The sequence below is a fragment of the Dryobates pubescens genome, chromosome 5 (genome assembly GCF_014839835.1).
Source record: "Dryobates pubescens isolate bDryPub1 chromosome 5, bDryPub1.pri, whole genome shotgun sequence".
Classification (NCBI taxonomy): Eukaryota; Metazoa; Chordata; class Aves; order Piciformes; family Picidae; genus Dryobates; species Dryobates pubescens.
In genome coordinates this window covers 1,355,187-1,376,763 of record NC_071616.1, presented here as the reverse complement: position 1 = coordinate 1,376,763, position 21,577 = coordinate 1,355,187, and the positions used below count along the sequence as shown (strand labels likewise).

At 57.2% G+C, this 21,577-nt stretch overlaps 1 protein-coding gene across 1 annotated transcript in view; it reads right to left on the bottom strand.

The window, feature by feature from the left end:
* Positions 1–21,577, bottom strand: part of PAMR1 (peptidase domain containing associated with muscle regeneration 1) — a 115,957-nt gene that overhangs the window by 69,693 nt on the left and 24,687 nt on the right. The window contains exons 2-4 of the mRNA XM_054161408.1: positions 18,890–19,066; positions 16,923–17,051; positions 643–757 (exon numbers count right to left, since the gene is read on the bottom strand). Coding sequence (XP_054017383.1) covers positions 643–757; positions 16,923–17,051; positions 18,890–19,066 — 421 coding nt within the window. The remainder of the gene's footprint in view (positions 1–642; positions 758–16,922; positions 17,052–18,889; positions 19,067–21,577) is intronic.

The window sequence follows — 21,577 nt, the reverse complement described above, 5'->3', positions numbered from 1 at the left end:
GCATGCAGTGGGAAGTGTCAACTGTCCCCAGCTGGGGCTCTTCTGCACTGGGCAGGAGACCCACTGGAGCACTGTGAGCCTGAGGCAGCAGTGGGGGTTGACAGGTGTAAGCATCCACGGCTCAGAGGAACAACGACGTGGCAGGAGGGCTGAACACATCTGGCAGACATAGGAATTGTAAGAGGAACAGCTGAGGCTGGCAGAGGACAGGGCTGGTAAGAGGAGTGAAAAAAAAAGTCTGAGAGGGAAAATGGAGGCTAAAGGCAGGGCAGGGCCCATGGGCAGCCCTCTCCTGGCACAAGACACCAGATCAAAACGTTCCCACAGGCTGGCTTCATTCAGTCTGGTAGAGAACACTGGGTGCTTTGGTGTCAAGGCCTTGAGCAGACCTCTAGAGAAGCAGATTGTGCCCAACATCTGTCAGGATCCAGCTGTCCTAAATGGGAACTGAAGGCACAGCACCGATGGTCTGTGCAGCGGGTGCCCGTCACAGGCAGGACCCAGGGGAAGGAGCTGAGGTGCCAAATGCAAAGTGGTGGCAGGGCTCTTCACTGCCCCAGGGCTCCCAGCTCTTGGCCCTCACTGATCCTTGATCATCCACATGCCCCAGTGCTCACCTGGCTGCAAAGCAGTATGACCTACCTCAATTCAATGCTGAAGCCAGCTTGCACGTGAATGGTCCATTCACAGCGGGCGTTCAGGGGGTAGCCCTCCAGCAGGATGTGGCCTCTGGAAGCCCTCAGAACCTGCCCACACCCTGGGGAGCAAGAGAAGCAAATGTGTGAGGGACCTGCAAGAGGCATTTGAAGGAAATTCCTGTGGAAACAAGAGCAGAGAGAGTGGTGAATGGTGCCACAGCCAGCTGGCAGCCAGGCACCAGTGCTGTGCCCCAGGGATCAGTGCTGGGCCCCAGCCTGGTCAATATCTTCATTGATGATCTGGAGGAGGGCATTGAGTCCATCAGCAGTAAATGTGCAGCTGACAGCAAGCTGGGGGCAGGAGTTGAGCTGTTAGAGGGTAGGAGAGCTCTGCAGAGGGACCTTGCCAGGCTGCACAGATGGGCAGAGGCCAAGGGCAGGAGACTGAACACAGCCAAGTGCCAGGGGCTGCACATTGGACACAGCAACCCCAGGCAGTGCCACAGGCTGGGGTCAGAGTGGCTGAGAGCTGCCAGGCAGAGAGGGACCTGGAGGTACTGGTTGACAGCAGCTGAACATGAGCCAGCAGTGTGCCCAGGTGGCCAAGAAGGCCAAGGGCATCCTGGCCTGCATCAGGAACAGTGTGGCCAGCAGGAGCAGGGAGGTCATTGTGCCCTGTGCTCAGCACTGGTTAGGCCACACCTTGAGTCCTGTGTCCAGTTCTGGGCTCCTCAGGTTAGGAAGGAGGTTGAGCTGCTGGAAGGTGTCCAGAGAAGGGCAACAAGGCTGGGGAGGGGTCTGGAGCACAGCCCTGGGAGGAGAGGCTGAGGGAGCTGGGGTTGCTTAGGCTCAGGGGAGACCTTCTTGCTCTCTCCAACTCCCTGTAGGGAGGTTGTAGCCAGGTGGGGGTTGGGCTCTTCTCCCAGGCAGCCAGCACCAGAACAAGAGGACACAACCTCAAGCTATGCCAGGGGAAGTTTATATTGGAGGTGAGGAGAAAGTTCTTGACAGAAAGAGAGATTGGCCCTTGGGATGTGCTGCCCAGGGAGGTGCTGGAGTCCCCATCCCTGGAGGTGTTTAGGAAGAGCCTGGCTGAGGCCCTTGGTGCCATGGTTGAGTTGATCAGATGGTGCTGGGTGAGAGGTTGGACTGGATGATCTCAAAGGTCTTTTCCAACCTTGTTAATCATATTCTATTGTTTTCTTTTCTATTCTATTCCATTCCATTCTATTCTATTCACTTCTCAGTTGCTGCTTTCCTGACTCCATCCTCCCACATGGAACCTTGCATGTGGTTCTCTTCCCTGGGAGCCTTCTGCTGCTTTGCTGGGGCATGAGGCTGTATCCATAGGCCAGGAACTGCAGCTGAGCCTAACAGCACCACCCAGCAAGGGGCTCTCCTATGCTCTGCACCACAGGCAATAAGGGAAAAGACAAGTGAAGGAGGAGGAGGAAGACTGTGCTCTCTGCACCTACCCAAATGGATGTTGGCACCCAGGCCACAGGTTGTGAGGGAACCCACAGCCTTTGACAGGCAACAGGGGGCAACACTGACTGTGGGGGTGTGAGGTGTGAGCAGGGTTTTGACCTGCTTAGCTGGTTGGCACAGCTCCAGGATGAAGTGATGAAGCTCAGGGAAGAGGTGAGCAGGTTAAGAAGCATCAGGGAGAGTGAGAAGGAAATCAGTAACTTTCACAAACTGATCTTTACAAACACAGGACAGGAGTCAGCTCTTAGTGGAGCAGAGGATTCGCTATCCCCTCATCAGGTAGCCCCCAGCCCTCCTGCAGTCACTCACATGGGCAGGGTCAATGGCAACAGGCAGCTACCTGGCAACACAAACCACACCAATGGAGCATACCTGCTCCTTTGAGAAGCACACCACCCACAGTGCCCTGGCAACCAGCACCAGAACAAGAGCACACAGTCTCAAGCTGTGCCAGGGGAGGTTTAGTCTGGAGGTGAGGAGAAAGTTCTTCACTGAGAGTCATTGGCCATTGGGATGTGCTGCCCAGGGAGGTGGTGGAGTCCCCATCCCTGGAGGTGTTCAAGAGGGGCTTGGATGTGGCACTTGGTGCCATGGTCTAGTCATGAGGTCTGTGGTGACAGGTTGGACTTGATGATCTTTGAGGCCTCTTCCAGGCTTGGTGATTCTGTGAACAGCTATGAGGCTCTGCAGGAGGAAGTGGTTGTGAGCAAGGATGGGGGCTCATGGAGGCAGGAAGCACCACAAAGGCAGAGGTACCACCAAGGCCGACCTGCCTCAGGCCAGCCAGGAAAACTGACCCTGAAAAGCCAAATGGAAGGCTCACTGGTGTAGGTGACTCCCTGCTGAGGGGAGCCCAGGGCCCAAGATGCAGACCCAACCCACTCCATAGAGAGCTCTGCTGGCTCCCTGGGTAAAGGACATCGTAGGTAAACTTCCCACCCTTGTGAGTCCTTCAGACTACTACCCACTGCTGGTTTTTCAGGTGGGCAGTGATGATGTAGCAGTGAGAGGCTCACAATCAATCAAAAGAGACTTCAGGACCTTGGGGCAACTGCTAAAGGGATCAGGAGCTCAAGCTGTGCTCTCCTCCATCCCTCTGACATCAGCAATGGACAAGGGAACATTCAGGAAGAGCCAAGAGGTCAATTCATGGCTCCAGGACTGGTGTCATTGACAGGGCTTTGCATTTTGTGATCACAGCACAGGCTACAGAGCACCAGAGCTGCAAGCAACCAATGGGATGTCCCAGAGGGGCAAAAGGATTCTAGGGCAGGAGTTGGCAGGGCTCATTGATAGGGCTTTAAACCAGATTGGAAGAGGAAGGGGGTGTTAATGTCATGCTTGCCTGAGACAAACAGGAGGGCAGCTCACCAGAGGCAGAGGGATGGATGGATGCTAGCAAGGGCTCTCCACTTGTTGCCCTGAGGCAAGCCAAGGATGAAGCACTGGGACACCCCAAGGGAGTCAAGGGGGATTCACCTCAGAGGGTGGCACTGCCAGCACAGCTGAAGTGCCTCTGTGCCAATGCACACAGCTGGGGCAGCAAACAGGATGAATGAAGGGCAGTGTGCTGCTGGGATGCTATGACATAGTGGCTGTCACTGAGTCTTGGTGGGATGATTCCCATGAGGGGAAGGGAGGGATAGATGGGTTCAAGCTCTTTAGGAAGGACAGGCAGGGCAGGAGGGGAGGAGAGGTTGCTCAGTGACCAGCTGGAATCAGTGGAGCTCCACCTGGGCAAGGATGATGAGCTGGTGGAGAGCATAAGGGTGAAGATTAAGGGGAAGCCAGGGGAAGCCAGGGGAAGGTGCTGTTGCTGTAGGGGTCTGCTGCAGGCCACCTGGCCAGCAGAACCAAGCAGATGAGGCCCTCCACAGGCAAAGAGAAGTGGCTTCATGTTCACAGGCCCTGCTCCTCATGGGGGATTTCAAGCACCCTGACACCTGCTGGAGGGACAACACAGCCAGGTACAGCATGCCAGGATGCTCCTGGAATGCATAGATGACAACTTCCTCCTCCAGTGGCAGAGGAACCAAGGAGCAAAGGCTGTGCTGGACCTGGTGCTCACCAGCAGGGAAGGGCTGGTGAGCAGTGTGAGGCTCAGGGATAACCTTGGCTGCAGTGAGCAGGAAGCAATAGAACTGAAGATCCTCAGGGCAACTAGGAGGACATATCCCAAGCTTGCAACCCTGGACTTCAGGCATGCAGACTTTGATCACTGCAGGGATCTGCTGGCCAAAGTGTCATGGGCCAAAGCCCTAGGGGGAAGAGGGGCCCAGGACAGCTGGGCAGTGCTCAGGGATCACCTTCTCCATTCCCAGGAGCAAAGTATGCCCACAAGAAGGGAAGAGGAAAGAATGCTGGGAGACCTGCCTGGATGAGCAAGGAGCTCCTGGACACCCTGGCACACAAAAAGAAACTCAGCCAGGAGTGGAAGAGAGGACAGCTGGAATGGGGGCATGTAAGGAAGCTGCCCAAGCAGCAAGAGCCCTGGTTAGGAAAGCTAAAGCTCAGTTAGAATCAAATCTAGCCAGGGAGAGCAAGGGGAACAGTAAACATTTCTACAGGTACATTAATGGTGAAAAGAAGCCTGGGGAAGGTGTGGAGCCCTCAGAAAGCAAACAGCTGAGCTGGTGATGAGTGACATGGAGCAGGCTGAGGTTCTCAAGGACTTCTTTACCTCAGTCTTCACTGGCAAGGGCTGCAGCCACACTCCCAGAATAATGGAAGATAATGGCAGGGACTGGAAGAAGGAACTGCCCATGGTGAGTGAAGATCAGGTTGTGACCATCTGAGGAACCTGAGAGTGTTCAAGTCCATGGGAGCTGATGGGATACACCCAGGGGTGCTGAGGGAGCTGGGGAGGAGGTTGCTAAATCGTTCTCCATCATGTTCCAAAAGTCCTGGCAGTCCAGGGAGGTCCCCAGGGACTGGGAAAGAGGAAACATAACTCCCAGTTTCAAGAAGGGAAAGAAGGATGACCCAGGGAACTATAGACCAGGCAGTCTCACCTCTATACCTGGTAAGATCATGGAGCAGAGCCTCCTGCAGGCACTGCTGAGGCAGAAGAATAAAGAAGAGGTGATTTGGCACAACCAGCAGGGCTTCACCAAGGGCAAAAGCTGCCTGGCAAACCTGGTGGCTTTCTATGACAAGGTCACAACATCGATAGATGAAGGCTGAGCAACTGAGCTCTGAGCAACCTGGGTCTGAGCAAAGCCTTCGACACTGTCCCACACCACATCCTGGTCTCCAGGCTGGGGCAGGATGGGTTCCATGGATGGAGCATTCAGTGGATACAGAACTGGCTTGATGGTTGCACCCAAAGGGTGGCTGTCAATGGGTGGTCCAAGTGGAGGCCAGGGACAAGTGGAGTCCCTCAGGGATCAGTACTGTGACCAGGCTCATTTGACATCTTTGTTGGTGCCAGGGACAGTGGCATTGAGGGCACCCTCAGCAGGGTTGCTGATGACACCAAGCTGTGTGGTGCAGCAGACAGCTGGAGGGAAGGGATCCATCCAGAGGGACCTGGACAGGCTGCAGAGGTGAGCCCAGGACAACCTCATAAGGTTCAACAAGACCAAGTGCAAGGTCTTGCAGTTGGGTTGGGGCAATCCCAGGCACAAATACAGGCTGGGCAGGGACTGGCCTGAGAGCAGCCCTGAAGAAAAGGCCTTGGGGGTGCTGGGGGAGGAGAAGCTCAGCAGGAGCCAGCAGGGAGCACTTGCAGCCCAGAGAGCCAAGCAGAGCCTGGGCTGCAGCAAGAGAAGCATGGGCAGCAGGATGTGGGAGGTGATTCTCCCCCTCTACTTCGCTCTGGTGAGACCACAGCTGCAGCTCTGGGGCCAGTTCTGGAGCCTCTGTGCCAGGAAGGCTCTGGAGGGGCTGGAAGGTGTCCAGAGAAGGGCCACAAGGATGAGCAGAGGGCTGGAGCTGCTCTGCTCTGGAAACAGCCTGAGAGAGTTGGGGCTGTGCAGTCTGGAGACCTTCTTGTGGCCTTCCAGTATCTGCAGGGGGCTACAAGCTGGGGAAGGGACTTTTGAGGGTGTCAGGGAGGGATAGGACTGGGGGGGATGGAGCAAAACTAGAAGTGGGGAGATTGAGATTGGCTGTGAGGAAGAAGTTGTTGCCCAGGAGGGTGGTGAGAGCCTGGCACAGGCTGCCCAGGGAGGTGGTGGAAGCCTCCTGCCTGGAGGTGTTTGCAGCCAGGCTGGAGGTGGCTGTGAGCAACCTGCTGCAGTGTGAGGTGTCCCTGCCCATGGCAGGGGGTTGGGACTGGCTGAGCCTTGAAGTCTCTTTCAACCCTAAGAATTCTATGATTCTAAGTGACCCAAAAGACCTCCACAGCAACTCTCTTGCTTGTTTTTACCTCTTTAGTCCAACATAAAGCCCTGCTCCTGCCCTCTGTTTCCACACTTTTAACCAGTAGCACAGGGGTTGGACTGGATGGCCTTTGGAGGTCCCTTCCAACTCAACCCACTCTATGCCTTGCATGATAACATTTCCTGCTGAAATCCATGATGAGTTTTAATGCTTTCCTCAGGGCCTTTTTCCTTTGGGAAAAGAGGGTGACAGCGACCTGGGCTGCCCAGGGAGGTGGTGGAGTCCCCATTCCTGGAGGAGTTTAGGAAGAGCCTGGCTGAGGCCCTTGGTGCCATGGTTGAGTTGATCAGATGGTGTTGGGTGAGAGGTTGGACTGGATGGTCTCGGAGGTCTTTTCCAACCTGGTTAATCCTATTCTACTCTATCTGCAGCAGCTGAGTGTCTGGAAATCAGTCCTGCTGCAGCTGGGCTGTGGGGGAACGTGCAAACTGCAGGTCAGTTGCTCCTCTTTCCTCTCAGGAAAGTGTTGCTCCAATGAAACACCCTTTGTTCATTTACCCTCAGTTACCCTTAATTAAGCAGGACCCAAGGAAACCAAAATCCAGCTCAGAAGAGTTCCTCAAAAGTGTTTCATCCTCCTCTGTGGCTTGCTTAGTTCCCTCTGTAAAAGGCAAGGATTGATGGCTGTGCCCAGCGGGCGCATTAGGATTCAGCGAGTACGGCAGGATCTGCTGTGGTGCACATGATAATGCTCCTTCCCACAGCAAGAAACAGGACCTTGTGCTGCTGCTGGCTCCTGCCTCAAAAACAACCCCAGACAAAGCTGCTAGAAATCTTCAGATGGTTTGACAGGGAGCTTGGACCACCTCAAAGAAAGTTCCCCTCTCGTCCCAAAGGGCTTTTGAGTTTCTGATGCCTTCAACAAAGGAAAGCCACAGAACTGGTGCGGAGATGCTCGTATGCACGGCATACTAAACACGGGGTTTCTGTTTGCAGGGGTACAGCCTGAACTCCCTGAACGCTGCTGCCAAGGAAGTAGGATTGGCCAGCAAAGCAGGTGGTCCAGAGGCTAAAGAAGGGCCTTTCAATGCCCACCTCCAAAAGAAGGTTCTCAGGTTGGCTGCCGCCCTTCTCCACACCGAGCACCTCTGCGATCCCGTCGGATCTGTGCTCCTCTATCTCCAGCCCTTCCAGGAGAAGTCAGGCAGACTCCTCAGACCGACAGTTCACTCATCTGTTGATCAAAGGGAGACTATTTTCCTCCTCTCATTCTGAATCTGCATGAGACCTGGAAAGCCCTCAAAACCAATTTGCATCCCAAACACAACTGCTGGCCAATTCTGCCTCGCTCACAAAACAACTAATCCACTTTGGCGGGGCCTCAACATCCTTGTTCCGTTCCTGTTCCCGTATAAAAGGGCAGCTTTCAGGGCCACAGTAAGATTTCCTCTAAGGTTTGTTCCTAACAGAAAAGAAAACAGCTCAGGAGACCTCTGAGTTGTAGCCCACAGAGCCCCGTGGGTCGATAGAGGGAGAGGTCCTGAGGAGACCTCTGCTAAGAGCTCACTACCTGCTGTTCAAGTGTTGCGGTGCTGACGCAGGGCTCCCGCGAAGCCCAAGAGGGCTGAAACAGAGCACAATGAGAGCAGGAACGTTACTGGTGTTCAGAAACAGGCTGCTGTGGGAAGGCAGCTGTCATTTGCCAGGCCTTGCCTCCTGGGGGGCAGCAAGAAAAGTGTGGCCAGCAGGGCTGGGGAGGTTCTGCTCCCCTTCCGCTCTGCCCTGGGGAGACCACAGCTGCAATCCTGTGTCCAGCTCTGGGCTCCCCAGTGCCAGAGAGACAGAGACCTGCTGGGGAGAGGCCAAGGGAGAGCCAGGAGGATGATTTGGGGACCTGAGCATCTCCCCTGTGAAGAAAGACTGAGAGCCCTGGGGCTGTTTAGTCTGGAGAGGAGAAGGATGAGAGGGATCTGATAAATGTCTATCAATAGCTGAGGGCTGGGGGGCAAGGGGAGGGGGCCAAGCGCTTTTGGCTGGTGCACAGCAATAAGCCAAGGAACACCAGGTTCAAGCTTGAACAGAGAAGGTTTCAGCTCAACATGAAGACAAACTTCTTTACAGTGAGGGTGCTGGAGCCTGGAGCAGGCTGCCCAGAGAGGTTGTGGAGCCTCCTGCTCTGGAGCCTTTCCAGCCCCACCTGGATGCCTTCCTGTGCAGACTGCCCTGGGTGCTCTGCTCTGGCAGGGGGTTGGAGTGGATGAGCTCTGGGGGTCCCTTCCAGCCTCCAGTGTACTGTGATGCTTGTTGCTACCTGTTGCTTGTTGGACACCAGTATTATGTGGGACAGAAAGGTTGTCCATGTCTCTCAAACTACAGGCAGCACTGATCCTCACAGGAATCACATTCCCACAGCAGGGCTGAGGACAGCTCCCAGCCAACACCACCTTCTGCCCGGCGCTGATGGGGAGTGTGTCCTCCAGTGATGCGACACATCTCAGGTTGGCAAAGGCAGCTGGGGGGCAGAGTATAGAGGAAAGGGTCCTGCAGGCTTATTTTGCTCCTGGCTTTAGACTCTGATGTGTCTTCTGGGCCATGATAGTCCAGCAGCCCTATGGGGAAAAGTCCCAGCCCCCCCTAAACTCTGTCCAGTGTCTTTGCTTCCTAATACTGCTTGGGGCTGTCCCATACCATTTCTCTTTTACCAAAGGACGTGGTGGCCTTGGGCTGCTTTCAGACACATCCACACCTCTGGCCACGCCAGCAGACACTGCAAACTGGACAGCCCCACGGGCCAGCCCATGCTGCATCCTCCTGTGCCCTCCAGGCACATCAGCACCTTTGCTGTCAGTTCCCAGACGTTGCTCCCCAGGGCTCACCCTACCCTCGTGAGTGTGGGGACCCCCTGACCACCACCCCATGTCTGCAGCAGCGCCAGCAGCCCATGGTGACAGAGGGGGCACCCCAGGGCTGCCACACAGGCAGGCTTCACTGCTTTAGTTCTGGGCTCCTCAGTTTAAGAAGGACATCAAGACACTTGAAGGTGATAAGGACAATGATAGGGAATTCAGAAGGTTACCATGTGAGAAACACCAGAGAGAAGGAAGCTTTGAAAGCCAGGAACAATCTTTGCTTTGGCAGCAGAGCCAAGTGCAGCGCTGTGTGCTTCTGAGTGGAAACAAGGAGTGAAACCAGCCTCAAAACTGTCCTCTCCTGGTGGGAAGTGCAGCCAGGGGCTGCACTTTGGCCACAGCAACCCCAGGCAGAGCTGCAGGCTGGGGTCAGAGTGGCTGAGGGCAGCCAGGCAGAAAGGGACGTGGGGGTAAGGGTTGATAGTAGGCTGAACATGAGCCAGCAGTGTGCCCAGGGGGCCAAGAAGGCCAAGGGCATCCTGGCCTGCATCAGGAAGAGTGTGGCCAGCAGGAGCAGGGAGGTCATTGTGCCCTGTGCTCAGCACTGGTTAGGCCACACCTTGAGTCCTGTGTCCAGTTCTGGGCCCCTCAGTTTAGGAAGGACATTGAGAGACTTGAAGGTGTCCAGAGAAGGGCAACAAAGCTGGGGAGGGGTCTGGAGCACAGCCCTGGGAGGAGAGGCTGAGGGAGCTGGGGTTGCTTAGCCTACAGAAGAGGAGGCTCAGGGGAGACCTTCTTGCTCTCTACAACTACCTGAAAGGTAATTGTAGGCAGGAGGGGGTTGGTCTCTTCTCTCTAGCAACCAGCACCAGAACAAGAGGACACAGTCTCAAGCTGTGCCAGGGGAGGTTTAGGCTCAAGGTGAGGAGAAAGTTCTTCACCGAGCGAGTCGTTCGTCATTGGGATGTGCTGCCCAGGGAGGTGGTGGAGTCCCCATCCCTGGAGGTGTTCAAGAGGGGATTGGATGTGGCACTTGGTGCCATGGTCTAGTCATGAGGTCTGTGGTGACAGGTTGGACTCAATGCTCTTTGAGGTCTCTTCCAGCCTTGGTAATACTGTAACCAGGGCCTGCCCCACAGCTGCCCCCCACCCCAGCAACATCAGTGCAGTATTAAAGGGGCATGAATCCTGGCAACAGGCTACAGTATGGAATCACAGAGTCAATCCTGCCAGTTGGAAAAGACTTTTAAGAACATCCAGACCAACCATGCTCTAACTCTACCCAGGCTGGGGCTGGGGTCCCTCAGCACCACAGCTCTGCCTCTTTGAAACACCTCCAGGGATGGGGATTCAGCCACCTCCCTGGGCAGCCTGTGCCAGGCTTTGAGAACCCCTTCAGGGATGAAGTTTCTTCCAATGTCCAAATTCAACCTCCCCTGCTGCAACTTGAGACCTTTCTTCCTATCACTTCTATTAGGGAGATGAAACTCACCGACCCCCACCTGGCTCCAGACTGCTTGCAGGGAGCTGTAGAGAGCAATGAGGTCTCCCCTCAGCCCCTTCTCCAGACTAATCAACCCCAGTTCGCTCAGCTGTTCCTCACAGCCCTGTTCTCCAGACCCTCCCCCAGCTTCGTTGCCCTTCTCTGGACCTGCTCCTGCCCCTTGATGTCCTTCTTGGAGCGAGAGCCCCACATCTGAACCCAGGACGCAAGCGTGGCCTCAGCAGAGCTGAGCGCCGGCAGCCATCCTGCTCCTGCCGGCCACACCGCTGCCGATGCAGGCCGGGCTGCCTTTGCCCCCCTTGGCCCCCTGGCCACACGCTGGCTGCCGCCCTGCCGCCCGCTCCGCTCTGTCTCCCGGGCACGCCTGCCCCGGGGCAGCGCTGGGCGCTCTCCTGCGCGCTCCCGGGCGCCCCCTGGCGTCTGCCGGCGAGCCGAGGCCGCGCCGCCGCCGCGGCTCCGGGGAAGGGCGGGCCCCGGACAGCTTCTTAGGGTGATCCGGTATGGAAGGGACGGAGCCGGAGGGCAGTTCATCCGCCTATGATGATACTGCTAAGTCCAACCAGAGATGGGTGGATCCAGATTGGATGTGAGGAAGGAGTTGTTGCCCATGAGGGTGGTGAGAGCCTGGCACAGGTTGCCCAGGGAGGTGGTGGCAGCCTCCTGCCTGGAGGTGTTTGCAGCCAGGCTGGAGGTGGCTGTGAGCAACCTGCTGCAGTGCGAGGTGTCCCTGCCCATGGCAGGGGGTTGGGACTGGATGATCCTTGAGGTCCCTTCCAACCCTAACAGTTCTGTGATTCTAAGACCAACCTGCTCAGGCAGGGTCACCCAGAGCAGCTGGCCCAGGGTCACAATGTCCACGCATGTTTGGAGTCTCTGAAGAGAAGGAGCCTCAGTGTCTCTGGGCAGCCTGGGCCAGGGCTCCAGCACCCTCACACCAAATTTTTTCTTTAAGTGCAACCACCTATGTTGTGGTTTGTGCCCCTTGCTCCTTGCCCTGTCCTTGGGCAGCACTGACAAGAGCCTGGCCCCATCCCCTTGCCCCCGCCAGGTCCTTTATCTCTTGCTGAGCATTGCTCAGCTCCCCTCTGGGGCTGCTCTTCTCCAGGCTCAACAGCCCCAGGGCTCTCAGCCTTTGCTCCTCACAGAGCTGCTCCGGGCTCCTCAGCGTCTCTGTAGCCCCCACTGGGTTCTCTCCAGCAGTTCCCTGCTTCTCTTGAACTGGGGAGACCAAAACGGGACGCAGTATTCCAGATGTGACCTCACCAGGGCAGAGTAGAGGGGCAAGAGAGCCTCCCTCAGCCTGCTGGCCACCCTCTTCTTAATCCATCCCAGGACACCATTGGCTTTCTCGGCCACAAGGGCACATTGCTAGCTTACAGGGAGCTTGTCCCCCAGCACTCCCCTGTCCATCTGCACCGAGCTGCTCTCCAGCAGGTCACCCTCACCTGTAGGGGTTGATCCTCCGCAGGGGCAGGACCTTATACTCGCCCTTGTTGAACTTCATGAGGTTCCCTCCGCCCAGCTCTGCTGCCTGGACTGGTCTCAGCTGGTCCGGTTACCGCGGACCCCGCCCGGAGCCAGCGTTCCTCTCGTCCGGACCCGGCGGCAGGCGCAACGCCTCCCGCTGCCCGCCAGAGGGAGCCAAAGCCCCGCGGTCCCGGGGCGGGGCGGCTGGGTCAGGCCGGGGGGCTGCCGTGATCCCGGGGGTCGCCAGCTCGCCTCCCCTCTACCTAACCCCCGTCTGCCCCCTGCCTGCCCCTGTCCCGCCAAGGCCGACTCGGGTCAGGCGGAAGTTCAGCCTGGGGAAGACCCTTCAGCTGGGCTGGCCTGGCAAGGGCAGCGGTGTCCGGGAGAGCCCCAGGCTGCCGTGGGGCGAAGCAGGTCCTGCGGGCCAGCTGTGCGCTCCTTAGCGAAGGGCACTGGCAGTGCTGGAGGAAGCAGACAGATTGCATCCCCTAGTTTCTGTGGCTGTGCTCTTTGTGTTCCCGGGATTTATTGGCGCTCACCACCGGCGAGGTGCCCATGGCAGGCTGCAAGGTTGCAAACGTGACCCTGCACGTAGGAATCAAAGAGACCCAGAGTCACAGAATTGTTCAGTTGGAAAAGACCTTTCAGAACATCCAGTCCTACTGTTCTCTGGCACTACCAAGCCTGGTGCTAAACCGTGGCCTCAGCACCACATCTCTGCCTCTTTCAAAGCCCTCCAGGGATGGGGAATCAACCCCCTCCATGAGGAGCCTATTCCAGTGGCTGAGGACCCTTTCAGGGAAGAAGCTTCTTCCAATGTCCAACCTAAACCTCTTCCTTTGCTCTTCAAAATGTGAGATAGCCATGAGAGTCAGAGCAGGGGAGTTCAGGAGTGTGCTGGGTTCACAACTGTCCACTCTGCTCCTTTTTAGGACTGGAAGCTGCTGTCTGCCCATTCTGGAGAGCACCTCTGGGGAAAAGGACCTGGGAGTGCTGGTGGACAACAAGCTGACCATGAGCCAGTAATGTGTCCTTGCAATCAAGAAGGCCAATGGTGTTCTGGGATGCTTGGAGAAAAGTGTGGCCAGCAGGTTGAGAGAGGTTCTGCTCCCCTGCTTCTCTGCCCTGGTGAGGCAGGAGCATTGTGTAGTTCTGGGCTTCCCAGTTCAAGAATGTTAAGGGGAGAGTCCAGCAGAGAGCCAAAAAGATGCTGAGGGGACTGGAACAGATGGATACCTTACAAGGAAAGGCTGAGAGACAGGGGGCTGTTTAGCCTGGAGGAGAGCAGCCTAATAGAAGATCTCATTAATGCTGATTAATATCTAAAAGGTAAGGGTCAGAGGGTGGACACAGGCTCCTTTCAGTGGTGCTCAGTGACAGGAGAAGGGGCAATGGGCACAAACTGGAACAGAGGAGGTTCCACATGAACATAAGGAAAAGATTCTTCACTTTGAAGGAGGCAGAGCCCTGGAGTAGACTACCCAGAGAAGTTGTGGAGTCTCCATCTCTGGAGGCATTCAAACCCTGCCTGGACATGTTCCTGTGTGCTTTACTCTGGGGTGACCCTGCACTAGCAAGGGGGGCTGGGCTTGGTGATCTTCAGAGGTCCCTTCCAACCCCTACCATTCTGGGATTCTGTGATCCCAGTCTGTCTGTAAACGGTGGCAGAATCACCCGAAAGAGCCCATCCTTAGTGTCACTCTGCTCCCCGGAGAAGAGCAAGCAGCAGGAAAAACACTCTAAGAGAAAGCAATGCTCCACAACTCCAAAAACATCCCCACAGGCTGCAGCTTGGAACACAAGCAGCCAGAGCAGGCTGAAATAGACTGCAGGTGATGTATTCAGGTGGAGGGAGGAAGGATTAGATGAGCTAATGATTCCATCTTGGCTCTGCTCTTCTGAAAGGTGCCAGGGGAGCTCTAGCATCAAGCCAGAGCAAACAGAACTCGGGAGTGTTACCTGAAATTGCACCATAAACTGCAAGGCACTCTGTTCATCAGCTTCCCAAGCAGCAAGGCTGAGTTAGCCCTGTTGCTGAAACATGTTGATTGCCCATACTCTGTTGTCTGGAGCAATGCTTTTGTTTGCTTTCACCTCCTGAATAGTCATGGGCTGTATTGGGAAAGCAGGTTCAGTTGTTGCTTTGAAATCAGTGACTGCATCAGGAACAGTGTGGCCAGCAGCAGCAGGGAGGTCATTGTGCCCTGTGCTCAGCACTGCTCAGGCCACACCTTGAGTCCTGTGTCCAGTTCTGGGCCCCTCAGGTTAGGAAAGAGGTTGAGCTGCTGGAAGGTGTCCAGAGAAGGGCAACAAAGCTGGGGAGGGGTCTGGAGCACAGCCCTGGGAGGAGAGGCTGAGGGAGCTGGGGTTGCTTAGCCTGGAGAAGAGGAGGCTCAGGGGAGACCTTCTTGCTCTCTGCAACTCCCATGGTGTAGTTGTCCTGAGGTGTTGGGTGGCAGGTTGGACTTGATGATCACAGTCTCACAGTATCACTAAGGTTGGAAGAGACCTCGAGGATCATCAAGTCCAACCTGTCACCACAGACCTCACGACTAGACCATGGCACCAAGTGCCACATCCAATCCCCTCTTGAGCACCTCCAGGGATGGGGACTCCACCACCTCCCTGGGCAGCACATCCCAATGACGAACGACTCGCTCGGTGAAGAACTTTCTCCTCACTTCGAGTCTAAACCTCCCCTGGCACAGCTTGAGACTGTGTCCTCTTGTTCTGGTGCTGGTTTCCTGGGAGAAGAGACCAACCCCCTCCTGTCTACAACCACCTTTCTTGATGTCCTTCTTTGAGGTCTTGTCCAACCTTATTGATTCTGTGATTCTGTGTCTAGGAGGAGACAAGACTGAGGCCTGTAGAATCATGGCAGAGCAGAACCTTCACCAGGGGGAAGTCGTAAAGGAAATGCTAGTCTTAAATTGTGCCCAACTAGCTTACAAAGTCTTCACTGAAAAGCAGCCTTGGGACCAACAGTTTAGCAAAATCCAAGCAGCAGGAGCTTTTGTAAGCTGTCAGGAGCAAAACCTTCAGGTGCCACTACCAGAGCCTGCAAGGCTCCTGGTCTGTCACAGAGCTGTTAGCACTTTCAAGACACTGTTCTGCAGTTGCCTTGCAGTGCACTGGAGCTATGCAGAGGAAGGAGGGAGAACTGGGACTTCCCTGGGGCTGGATGTGCAGCCCAGGGCTTGAAGGAAGACAGAGGAGAAGCTCTTTAATATAGCTTCTTGGAAATGTTTATGCTTTGCTGAAGAGCTCTGAGGCATCAGCTGTGCTGAAGTATGCCCAGGAAGTGCAGAGGCCAGAAGATTCCAGAGTCACAGTAGTTAAGCCAAAACAGACCAGAAGTTTAGTATGGTTGTAACCTCCTGTGGCTTTGGGCCCAGGCTAATCCCTGGCAGATGGGTGCTGGGAAAGAAGCTCTCCCCTCTGTAGATCTGGTGGTGTTTGCCCTCTCCTGCCTCTGCCCTTCCCAGGAGCCGCCGTGCAGGAAGAGCTGGCAGGCACCGCATGGCTCTGGCTCCATCTCTCTGCTCCCTGCCCCTGCCCGGCTTCCCTGCCCCTGCCCGGCTTCCCTGCCCCGCTTCCCTGCCCCTGCCCCGCTTCCCTGCCCCTGCCCGGCTTCCCTGCCCCGCTTCCCTGCCCCTGCCCCGCTTCCCTGCCCCGCTTCCCTGCCCCGCTTCCCTGCCCCGCTTCCCTGCCCCTGCCCCGCTTCCCTGCACCGCTTCCCTGCCCCTGCCCGGCTTCCCTGCACCGCTTCCCTGCCCGGCTTCCCTGCACCGCTTCCCTGCCCGGCTTCCCTGCACCGCTTCCCTGCCCGGCTTCCCTGCCCGGCTTCCCTGCCCCGCTTCCCTGCCCCTGCCCCGCTTCCCTGCCCCGCTTCCCTGCCCCTGCCCCGCTTCCCTGCCCCGCTTCCCTGCCCCTGCCCCGCTTCCCTGCCCCGCTTCCCTGCCCCGCTTCCCTGCCCCGCTTCCCTGCCCCTGCCCCTGCCCGGCTTCCCTGCCCCGCTTCCCTGCCCGGCTTCCCTGCACCGCTTCCCTGCCCCTGCCCCGCTTCCCTGCCCCGCTTCCCTGCCCCTGCCCCGCTTCCCTGCCCCTGCCCAGCTTCCCTGCCCCGCTTCCCTGCCCCTGCCCCACTTCCCTGCCCCGCTTCCCTGCCCCGCTTCCCTGCCCCTGCCCAGCTTCCCTGCCCAGCTTCCCTGCCCCTGCCCCCCGGCCCCTGCCCCGCTTCCCTGGCCCTGCCCAGCTTCCCTGCCCCGCTTCCCTGCCCCTGCCCCACTTCCCTGCCCCGCTTCCCTGCCCCTGCCCCGCTTCCCTGCCCCGCTTCCCTGCCCCGCTTCCCTGCCCCTGCCCAGCTTCCCTGCCCCGCTTCCCTGCCCAGCTTCCCTGCCCGTGCCCTGCTTCCCTGCCCCGCTTCCCTGCCCCTGCCCCCCGGCCCCTGCCCCGCTTCCCTGCCCCTGCCCGGCTTCCCTGCCCCGCTTCCCTGCCCCTGCCCCACTTCCCTGCCCCGCTTCCCTGCCCCTGCCCCGCTTCCCTGCCCCGCTTCCCTGCCCCTGCCCGGCTTCCCTGCCCCGCTTCCCTGCCCAGCTTCCCTGCCCCTGCCCTGCTTCCCTGCCCCGCTTCCCTGCCCCAGCAGGACACTTACTCATGCAGTCCCCTCCATACCAGCCAGCTCTGCACTCGGCGCAGTAGATGCCCTTGATGTAGAAGTCATCCAGGGTCCCTCCCCAGGAGCCGTTGCGGCAGGACTTGCAGTTCTCAAAGATGGTGCAGCCTGGAAGGGAAGGCAGCCGTGAGGGGAGAGCAGAGCTGGAGTGTGCTGGGGCAGAGGGGCAGTCCCTCCCTGCCCCACCGAGCACACCGGTGACCTTACTGACTGCCCTGCTGCCGACAGCTTCCCTGCTGCCAGCCGTACCCAACCTCCACCCACAACCCCTGCCAGCTCAGGCTCTGCTCTTTGGAGCCCCACTCGCAGTCTGGCCTGCACCAGACCTCTGGATCTCATTGCTCTGACTGTAAATGCCTCTCCCAAGACTCTGAACGTGGATGGTGGTGCTGTTCAGGCCCAGCCCAAGTGAGCCTGATGGTCTTCCAGGATCTGCAGGGGGGCTCCAAGAAAGCTGGGGAGGGACTTTGGAGGGTGTCAGGGAGGGATAGGACTGGGGGGGATGGAGCAAAACTAGAAGTGGGGAGATTGAGATTGGCTGTGAGGAAGAAGTTGTTGCCCATGAGGGTGGTGAGAGCCTGGCACAGGTTGCCCAGGGAGGTGGTGGAAGCCTCCTGCCTGGAGGTGTTTGCAGCCAGGCTGGAGGTGGCTGTGAGCAACCTGCTGTGGTGTGAGGTGTCCCTGCCCATGGCAGGGGGCTGGGACTGGCTGAGCCTTGAGGTCCTTTCCAACCCTGACAATTCCATGATTCTCTTCTAACCTGATCCTATCTCCTCCTACAGTCACCTTCCACTTTGCCCTTTCCTCCTTTCTAGCCTTGCTGTGGGGGTGTAAATCATCCCAGAGCACCCACAGAGCACTCCTGGAGTGCAGCCAGCTTCAACACTACCCTTTGGCAGCTCCCAAGCCTGCCCAAGACTGCTGGTAGACAGTTTGAGTGCTTTTTCTGGCAGCAGCTCTGCCTTGCTGCTGTCAGCAGGGCGGCAGAGGGAGTTTGCAGGGCGGCAGAGGGAGTTTGCAGGGCGGCAGAGGAGCTACAGGTTGACCCCACGCCCCGGTGAGAGGTGCCTGCGCTCAGCAGCCACCCTTAGGTGGTGGTGGTGGAGCCCAAGGCACGGTGTGGCCCTGAACACACTCTGACCCCAGCCTGTAGCTCTGCATGGGGCTGCACTTTGGCCACGGCAACCCCATGCAGAGCTACAGGCTGGGGACAGAGTGGCTGAGAGCTGCCAAACAGAGAGGGACCTGGGGGTGCTGAGTGACAGCTGCCTGAACATGAGCCAGCAGTGTGCCCAGGTGGCCAAGAAGGCCAAGGGCATCCTGGCCTGTATTAGGAATAGTGTGGCCAGCAGGAGCAGGGAGGTCATTGTGCCCTGTGCTCAGCACTGCTTAGGCTACACCTTGAGTCCTGTGTCCAGTTCTGGGCTCCGCAGTTTAAGAAGGACATTGAGAGACTTGAAGGAGTCCAGAGAAGGGCAACAAGGCTGGGGAGGGGTCTGGAGCACAGCCCTGTGAGGAGAGGCTGAGGGAGCTGGGGTTGCTTAGCCTGCAGAAGAGGAGGCTCAGGGGAGACCTTCTTGCTCTCTCCAACTCCCTGAAGGGAGGCTGTAGCCAGGTGGGGGTTGGTCTCTTCTCCCAGGCAACCAGCACCAGAACAAGAGGACACAGTCTCAAGCTGTGCCAGGGGAGGTTTAGACTCGAGGTGAGGAGAAAGTTCTTCACCGAGCGAGTCGTTCGTCATTGGGATGTGCTGCCCAGGGAGGTGGTGGAGTCCCCATCCCTGGAGGTGTTCAAGAGGGGATTGGATGTGGCACTTGGTGCCATGGGCTAGTCGTGAGGTCTGTTGGGACAGGTTGGACTCGATGATCCTTGGGGTCTCTTCCAACCTTAGTTATACTGTGAGACTGTGATACTGTGGGTGGATCAAGCAGGAGTCTCAAACACACCTGGGTGGATCAAGCAGGAGTCACACTCGTTGTCCTCATTCCTGCAGCAGGGAATGGTGTAGCCCACCTTCTCCTGGCGCCCCGGGCACACGCACTCGATCTGGTCGTACTCGCAGCACTCCCGGCACATGATGTTCCACTCGGCCCCTGGGCAGTCCTCGTTGATCACTGTGTACTCTGCCAGCAGGGCACAGAGAGGGGCACAGGGAAACCCTCCCTTAGCAGCTGAGCACTGACAACACTCAGCCCTTTCAGGGAGTCACAGGGCAGCACCTTGGAAGGGACCCCCAAAGGCCATCCAGCCCAATCCCCTGCAGTCAGCAGGGACATCCTCAGCTAGAGCAGGTTGCTCAGGGACCCCCAAAGGCCATCCAGCCCAATCCCCTGCAGTCAGCAGGGACATCCTCAGCTAGAGCAGGTTGCTCAGGGACCCCCAAAGGCCATCCAGTCCAATCCCCTGCAGTCAGCAGGGACATCCTCAGCTAGAGCAGGTTGCTCAGGGACCCCCAAAGGCCATCCAGCCCAAGCCCCTGCAGTCAGCAGGGACATCCTCAGCTAGAGCAGGTTGCTCAGGGACCCCCAAAGGCCATCCAGCCCAAGCCCCTGCAGTCAGCAGGGACATCCTCAGCTAGAGCAGGTTGCTCAGGGACCCCCAAAGGCCATCCAACCCAATCCCCTGCAGTCAGCAGGGACATCCTCAGCTAGAGCAGGTTGCTCAGGGACCCCCAAAGGCCGTCCAGCCCAATCCCCTGCAGTCAGCAGGGACATCCTCAGCTAGAGCAGGTTGCTCAGGGACCCCCAAAGGCCATCCAGCCCAATCCCCTGCAGTCAGCAGGGACAACCTCAACTAGAGCAGGTTGCTCAGGATCACATCAAGTTTTACTTTCAATGTCTCCAGGGATGAGGCCTCCAACACTTCTCTGGACAGTCTGTTGCAGTACTTCACTACCCTCACATTAAAGTACTTCCTCCTGATGTCCAACCTAAATCTCCCCTGCTCAAACCATTGTCTCCCATCCCATCCCCACTGGCCCTTCTGGACGGTCCCTCCCTAGCTTCCTTGTAGGCCCCCTTCAGATACTGAAATGCTGCTATAAGACCTCCCCAGAACCTTCTCTTCTCTGGGCTGAAGAGCCCCAAGTCTCTCATCTTTTCTTTGTGGGAGAGGTGTCAGATCACATATGGCATGAGGCTGGCCTGAGGTCTTTGGCACAGGATGTTCCCAAGGAGGTGCTAGTGTGTGACTGCAGCATCACCTCAGCTGAGGTGCCTGAAGAGCACACAGGCAGCTCTGCAGTGCCAGCCAGGGGAGGAAAACACAATCACAGAACAGATTGGATTGGAAGAGACCTTCAAGGTCATCCAGTCCAACCTTTGGCCCAGAACTGCAAGTCCAACACTAAACCATCTCCTAAGCACCAGGTCCACGCGCTGCTTGAACACCTCCTGCTGAGAGCTGAATGTGTCTAGGTTAGTACCAAGTATCAAACCACAGAATGACAGAGGAGAAGACCTCTAAGAGTTCTTTTCTAAGAGCAGATGGAAGGGACATGCTCTCTCCAGGCTCTTCCCTGCAAGGCCTTCCCATTTCTGTGGTGTGGAAAAAGGAGAGAGAGGCTGGAAAAGGCACAGAGGACAATGTCACATAAGAATGTCTTCTTCAGGCTGCAGGGCTGAGTTCCAGCCTCATGTGTGGTGTAGATCACTTCAACCACCTCAGCAAGCTTGGGTGATATGCCTGGGCTTTCATTTGCTACTCCTTAGAATTACAGAATCAATAAGGCTGGGAAAGACCTCAAAGATCATCAAGTCCAATCTGTCACCCAAGACCTCCTGACAACTAAACCATGGCTCCAAGTGCCACATCCAATCCCCTCTTGAACACCTCCAGGCATGGGGACTCCACCACCTCCCTGGGCAGCACATCCCAATGGCCAGTCTCTCTTTCTGGGAAGAACTTTCTCCTCACCTCCAGCCTAAACCTCCCCTGGCACAGCTTGAGACTGTGTCCTCTTGTTCTGCTGCTGCCTGCCTGGGAGAAGAGACCAACCCCTTCCTGGCTACAACCTCCCTTCAGGGAGTTGCAGAGAGCAAGAAGGTCTCCCTTGAGCCTCCTCTTCTCCAGGCTAAGCAACCCCAGCTCCCTCAGCCTCTCCTCCCAGGGCTGTGCTCCAGACCCCTCCCCAGCTTTGTTGCCCTTCTCTGGACACCTTCCAGCAGCTCAACCTCTTTCCTAACCTGAGGGGCCCAGAACTGGACACAGGACTCAAGGTGTGGCCTAACCAGTGCTGAGCACAGGGCACAATGACCTCCCTGCTCCTGCTGGCCACACTGTTCCTGATGCAGGCCAGGATGCCCTTGGCCTTCTTGGCCACCTGGGCACACTGCTGGCTCGTGTTCAGATACTATCAACCACTATCCCCAGATCCCTTTCTGCCTGGCTGCTCTCAGCCACTCTGACCCCAGCCTGCAGCTCTGCCTGGGGTTGCTGTGGCCAAAGTGCAGCCCCTGGCTGCACTTCCCACCAGGAGAGGACAGTTTTGAGGCTGGTTTCACTCCTTGTTTCCACTCAGAAGCACACAGCGCTGCACTTGGCTCTGCTGCCAAAGCAAAGATTGTTCCTGGCTTTCAAAGCTTCCTTCTCTCTGGTGTTTCTCACATGGTAACCTTCTGAATTCCCTATCATTG